The sequence below is a fragment of the Siniperca chuatsi genome, linkage group LG11 (assembly GCF_020085105.1).
Source record: "Siniperca chuatsi isolate FFG_IHB_CAS linkage group LG11, ASM2008510v1, whole genome shotgun sequence".
Lineage (NCBI taxonomy): Eukaryota > Metazoa > Chordata > Actinopteri > Centrarchiformes > Sinipercidae > Siniperca > Siniperca chuatsi.
The window spans coordinates 14325299-14331946 of record NC_058052.1 but is presented as its reverse complement, the minus strand read 5'-3'; the positions used below and the strand labels follow the sequence as shown (position 1 = coordinate 14331946).

The 6648-nt window shown below is 43.2% G+C and overlaps 1 protein-coding gene across 1 annotated transcript; it reads right to left on the bottom strand.

Annotated features, from left to right (window-relative positions):
* Positions 1–1472: 1472 nt before the first annotated feature.
* On the bottom strand, positions 1473–6163 carry gdf10a (growth differentiation factor 10a). Its single transcript, XM_044213131.1, has 3 exons — positions 5458–6163; positions 2702–3873; positions 1473–2556 (listed from the first exon to the last, which is right to left on the bottom strand). Exons 1-3 carry the CDS (start codon positions 5717–5719, stop codon positions 2365–2367), a joined length of 1626 nt encoding a protein of 541 aa, XP_044069066.1. The 5' UTR covers positions 5720–6163; the 3' UTR covers positions 1473–2364.
* Positions 6164–6648: the final 485 nt, after the last annotated feature.

The window sequence follows — 6648 nt, the reverse complement described above, 5'->3', positions numbered from 1 at the left end:
TGTGAAAGTGTTCATCAACTCATCATCACATCTCAGAGCAGCACACTTTGTGAGTGAATACTCCGCAGCAGGACCCAGTGTTTTTTAGACACTCTTCATTTTGCAAAACAAAATGGTAAAATAGGGTTTATCACAACTCTTATTACCAAGCTAAAATGATAAGATTTCCTTCTTCATATTATACTTACTGGTTTAATAGTAGGAAGTAAGTATTCACCCTCCTTGGAAGTATTCATGGTTTATTGTCTTACAATGTTGAATCAAAGGGGATTTAATGTGGTTTTCTGACACTGATCAACAGAAAAAGGCCGTTTTATGTCAAACTGAACAAAGTGATCTCTACAAAGTGATCAAAATGTATTACAAATATAAAATACAAAATACATTCTTGCAAAAGTATTCACCCCCTTTAATAAAAAACAGCAAAATCATCACATGAGTTAAATGGAGATCACCCGTGTGTAGTCAAGGGGTTTTAGTTGATTGCAGTATAAATACACCTGTATCTTGAAGTATCATATTTGTAGAGATCTGTTTTCATTTTGACATTAAAAGGACTTTTTCTGTTGATCAGTGTCAAAAGCCACGTTAAATCCCCTTTGATTCAGTGCTGTAAGACAATAAAACATGACAACTTCCAAAGAGGGTGAATCTTTTTTGTAGTCTGTATATCTAATGGACAAAGCAATGCAAACAGGAGAGGCGGCACAGTGGATAACAAGTGACTGACTGTTCCTTTTTTTTAGCGATCCGTGCACGATTACAAGCAAAAAGACTTACAGCATTATTCTCAACTGCAATAATTAGTATGAGGGCTCAATCTTTTGTTCCTTTCCCACCAAATGGTTATTAAATATCCCTGTCTTTGAGACAAAATGACAGAAACGTCAGAGCATTCTGTTGTTGCAAACACATGTGGTGCTCTGTGCCAACTTTTTCAGGCTCAAATCAAAACAACTACAGAGTGATGGGTTGATAATCAAAAGGTTCCCTCTGTCATTTCACTGTCAGTTTGGCACACTGTTTAGGCACCACATGGGTCTGTGTTGAGATCGTCGAAAAAAGGCTATTGAGGAGCATATCCTGCACTTAGAAATGTTCTGCTTTTGAATGGGGGGTAGAAAAGGGGAAGTGCACCATGTTTTGAAGTTCAAGTGTCTGACGTCCTAATAGGTGCGTGCCTGCTTCCTCCATCAACCATTAACCCACGGCAACTGCATCAGTCACATTATTTGCTGGAAACAGACGTCTGAGCCTTTGGAGTGGTGTAATAATGGGTTCAAGGGGCTTTAGGGGAATGTTGGCTATCTTTGAGTGGAACCTTCCTGCTTTTGTTCTAATCTATTTTAGAACAGTGGTACCCTTTTAGGCTTGTTTTGACAAAAAAGGTCCCCCCGAGAATCAAACATTATGTGTAGAAATGACCAAGAATAACACAAACTGTATGAAACAATAACATTCCAGCAAAAGCATTGGATTAAATTACTTTTTTATTCTAATTTATAGAAGGCTACCTTTTCATAATTTAAACAATACACAAAACACCATCTCAACTAAAATATAGTAATACCTAGTAGCCATTACAAATTAGTTTTTACAAAGTTTCACATTCAAAATAGAAAAATATTTCGTTTCATTATAACATTCTTGAAGAGTTATGAGGGGGTTAGCTGGGTGTAAATGAATTCCAGATGCTCTCTACAATCCATTGGATATTTCCTTTTTAAGATATACAGAGCAAGAATGTACAATAACCTCCCTGTCTTGCAAAGAAATTAGCGTTGCATGTATGTACAATGTGACGTGTGATTAACTTAAAAGTAAGAACAGCTGTACACAGTATGCAAAAATGTAGAAATATGTTTCATAATTTCTGTCATCTGTATAGGACTGTGTAAGCTGCCCGATGACACATTGATAAAGTCTTTTATTTATAGCCTTTGTGTCCAAAGAAAACATGAACACAAACTCATTGTGAGCTGTTCGAAAAGCAAGTACATTCTGAGATAAATGAAAACATCCCTTAAATTCCATGAAATCCTCAATATTATCTCAAACACAGAATCAAAACAACTGGGCTTCTTGGACATGTGGAGCCCTGACTTTACATGTGTGACTCTGTTCCTCTTGCTAAGGCAGACGCCAGACAATGCGTCTCTTCAAATCTGCTGCCGCAGGACAGAAGAGATGCAAGTGATTTCTCTACAGCCTATGTTCCTCAAGGAAAAGTGACTTTGTTTCTCAGTATCAAGAAACCACTTAACAAACAGAGGTATGGCTCTGTCTCCATTAGTCCTTTTTTCTATGTCTCTCCACATCCACCCTGTTTTGTCCTCTGCCTCTGCCCCCATTGGCCACCCCTCCCTATCTGCAGGAGCAGGACTGGACGGACATATTGGGGTAAACTTTGAGTACTGGGTTACTAGATTCATCCTGGTAGAGCACAGCCAGAGGACTCATCTTTTCTGGGACACAGCAGGGCTCAGGAACTCCAGGGATGATCCCAACGGCTCGGACTATGCTCTGGATGGTGGCGTGGTTAGACGGCTTCGCCACCTGGGAGCGTTGGGAGAGAGTGGAGGAGAGGCATGTAAAGGAGAAGATCAATAAAAACACACTATAGTTACTCAATATAACTTGGTAATGCTATTTTGGAACCACATGAGATGATGAAGAGTGACTTAGATGTTTGTGCTCCTACCTTGGGCATGGGAAATCCGCATGTGCCAGTGCAGTAGTAGGCATCAAATGCCTTGGGTGCTATGACCCACTCGCTCCAGCCAATGTCTGCAAAATCCACTCTGAGGTTCCTCCTGGAGCAGCCTCTGTGCTGGGTGTTGCCCCACTGCCTCCTCCTGGCTATACGCATCGTTTGTTCATCAAAACTCAGAACAGGTGACTGAGAGTTTGCGCCCCCCTTGTGCTTTTTTCCATCCTTTCCCTCATTTTTCCACTCATGCTTTTGTCCGTCACTATTCGTCAGCATGCGACTGTCTTTGAGTTTTTTCACAGCTGAGTCATCAGGTTTGAGCCCCTGTGATGTTCTTTCGCCTTCTTTGAGAACAAGAGGTTCTTCTTTATCATGTGCTTCTCTACTTTGCTCATCTCCTTCTTCCTCCTGGCTCTTTCTCTTCTTTTCCTTCTTTCCTGATTTAGGCTTAGGTTTGAGTGCCAGGTACCAAGTGCTCTCCCAAAGGTCATCCTTTTTGTATCCATCAGGCCTGTAGTCGACCTCGGGCAGCTCATTGTTCTGAATGGGATCAGAGAGCAGAGTTGCTTCTCTTCTCACGCGTCTTTTCGACTCTAGTGAGGAGTAAGGTCTGTGTTGGAACTGAGAGGCCTGGGAGGAATGTGAGGACTCTCCTCCCTCGCTGAACGGGTCATATCTTTGAAGGCTTGCAGCCACGCTGTTGGGCTCTGTCAAGGCTTGGTCATCAGCATGCAGTAACAGGTAGGGCAGGCTGCCAGCAGACAGTGCCTCCTCTGGTTTCCTCTGGTATTGCTGTCCAAAGTCACACTCCACAGACACCAGGAGATGACCCTTGTCCCGTGCCTCCTTTATGACCTGGGTCACGTCTTTCATCTGCCACACCCCTCTCCTGTGGGGGTGGAAGGTCACATTGCCTAGAAATGACCCCACTGACCCAGATCTGACCTCTGACCCAGAGGAGACAGAGCGAAGGAGCAGGCTGATGGACGGAGAAGGGTGGATGGCTGAGGAACGACAGGATGGGCTTTTGAAGCGTTTACAGAACCAGGGTTTTTGATGAGGGCGCCGATCGAGCAGGAAGTGGAATGTGGCTGAGAGGATGACCTCTGAGTCCTGGAGGGTTGTAAGGTTTAGCCGATACACTGTCCTGTCGTCAGAAGAATCTACAAAGACAATCAATCAATCGACCAATCAGTGTCAGTCAGTCAGGTGAACAACCTGACAATGAAACCTTTTTTTTAATCCACAGAATGTTTGTAAAACCAAAATTTATTCTAAAAGATTTGACACTTATCATTGACATAAAAGATGAATCCACACTGAAAGTACTGCGCAGTTTTGTAGCTCACAGCTGCATCTATGTTCTTGTTTTGAAAAGGATAAATAAGACAAAATTTGTTACATTGTTCTTTGGTTGTTTTTTGAAAGGTCCATACTGATGGGCCGATATGTTTGGCATTTGGCATTAGATGATGGAAGTGATTACCAATGTAGGCACTGGTAACCAGAAATTTAACCTTATTTCAATCTACAATTTTGTACTTTCACTATTATTTATCAGTAAGTAAGGAAAGAACAATTGGAAAATAAAGTCCTATATATAAAGGAAAGGGATTTGGAAAAAAAAGTGATCAAATTGTACCAAAAGCACTCCTGCTGTGGTCAAAATCTTATTCTAGCACTTTTAAACATACATCATTACATGACTGAGCTGTGTGGCCTGTTCGCGGCTGCACGCCTTGGTAGGATTGCAGAAGGTGCCCTTAAGAGGAACCAGACTCTGGGGATCAGGCTGGCAGGGGTTGAGGGGGGTGAGCAGAGAGCTACATATTCATGATGAACATTAACTTCAACAGCAGAGTTATTGTTCATTGTATAAGAGTTCAGCGGAAGTATGGACTGACTCAAGAGATATACATTACCTCGGATTCAGCCTGCATATGGAAATGCTTACCTCAGTTTCTCTTAAAGCTTCCCCTTAAGCCTAATACAGCCAGCACTGTCTGCCCAGACACCAAGACATAATCAACTGTTTTAACAGATTGTTGTGAAAACTCTCTTACATCTCTCCTTGGATTACACTCAGCCTCTGCAGTAAAAATACACACGTGTTATGATATGCCATCTGAGAACTATGTGGGATATAAATGTCTATGAGTTGTGTTTATAAAAACAGCATCAGACAGAGAGGAACGACTGTGCTTTAAGCCCCCTTGACTCCAGGACGTGGAGTCACACATGTCCTGTAGCCACAACAGGAACATAGCAGCCACGACAATGACCCTTTGCAGCGCGTAACTGAGGTTTTACTGTATTGAAGCTGGGCATTGCTCGCAGGGACTCGCATGCATTCTTGCGCATATTGCGCGTCTGTCTGCGGTAATTGATCAGACTCCGAGCAGAAGGGGCACAGCTGCTGCCACAAACACAGTGTGCCCACAGCGTCCCAAAATCATTTAGATGCATTCTCAGACTGTTCCAAAACAATCCTACCTATTTAGAGCGTCTGGCCGAGCCTTGCAGCCCCACTGAGCGCTTGCACTTTTAATAACCATCCATAGGGAGGATCAGGCGAGCTTTCTAACCACATCTGATATTTATTTTTTGCTTTTCGCGTCGGATTACTGGTGCACTAATGGATCACAAGGCTATTTTTTTCTCTTTGTTTTTCATAATGAAATCTAAATTGCTGCATTTTGGAGGAGGCGATAACTATCGATGGCAGGTTAATCAATGTGTTCACACACCTTGGCTGGCTCTGAAACTCCTGACAGTGTTTCCCTCTCTGAGGCGGTTTTCCCTGTTGTATTTCTCGTACAGTTTGGACATGTGCTGGGAGACCATGTCCTGATCCAGGTCTTCTGAGAACGGGACCGTCGAGGACTGGAGGAAGCTACTGTCCTTTGCGCTCCCAGAGCCCCCTTTCATGGTCCTAACTGATGCAGCACCCAGGAAACAGTTTAACATCAACAGGAACAGGTGCGAGAAAATAATACTTAGAGCTGCCATTTAAGTGCTGAAATGAATAGGTTGCAATATCAAAATCCAAGAGGCAAACAGTGCAGAAAAATGTTGTCCAAAACTATCCAATGTGGACTTTAAAGACGCGCCAAAACAATCCAGACTAAAAAGACTGTGCGTAAATGTTCCACCTTTTCTCTCACTTTCCGCTTCGTGCTCGGTGAGCCGTCTCACTCCTCTGTGTCAGACTGTGTGGGACGTGGATGCTGAGTGGGTTAGTCCGGGCAACAGTTGAGCGCTGCTACTTTTACACTTGCGTCTGCGTGACCGCCAGAGGCTTGAGGGGGTTATACTGGAGAGGCGAGAGGTGCTGACGTATACTCCTGTCAGCCAACGAGGTCTCTGCAGAGCACACAGCCAGAAGTGGAGGTCATGATGCTGACCCCCCCTCTCTTTGATGATGATGATGATGATGGTGATGATGATGATGTCTTCCTTATGTTGTTTTGCATCGGCGGAGTAATAACATCGATCCAGGGGCTTTGGCACAGTGTTTCAGAGCAGTACTCATTTGTTTAGGTCAGACAAAGCCACTGTTTAAACTCAACAAACTTTGCTTTTTTTTTCTTTGCAGGCAAAGTAATTCCATCTCACAATTTCCAGCTCACCACATTATTTCCAGTAACTGCTTTTGACATGCTCTCAGTCACACATAATTAGCATAGAAACACCTACAATGATAGCCTGACCAACCACCCAAGGGCTATTGTTAGCGACAGTGATCCACATTTTGTACAGCGTGCTGTGTGTGCTGTGTTTCTCCGTGTGTGACTAGTAAAGTGTAGTGAAAGGCTGCGGTGGAGCTGTGAGATGAGACTCTTTCGAGGGACTTACTGTGATTTTATTCATGGAAAACAGAACATGATCTCTGCTGGGATTGACAGTTTCAAACTCAGTACAGTTTTGTATCTGGTGTG

Coding starts and splice junctions, on each gene's coding strand:
- gdf10a (XM_044213131.1), bottom strand. CDS start 5,719: ATGGCAGCTCTAAGTATTATTTTCTCGCACCTGTTCCTGTTGATGTTA. Junction 3,874..5,457: donor GAGTTTCAGAGCCAGCCAAG/GTGTGTGAACAC, acceptor TTGTCTTTGTAG/ATTCTTCTGACGACAGGACA. Junction 2,557..2,701: donor GCGGATTTCCCATGCCCAAG/GTAGGAGCACAA, acceptor CAACGCTCCCAG/GTGGCGAAGCCGTCTAACCA.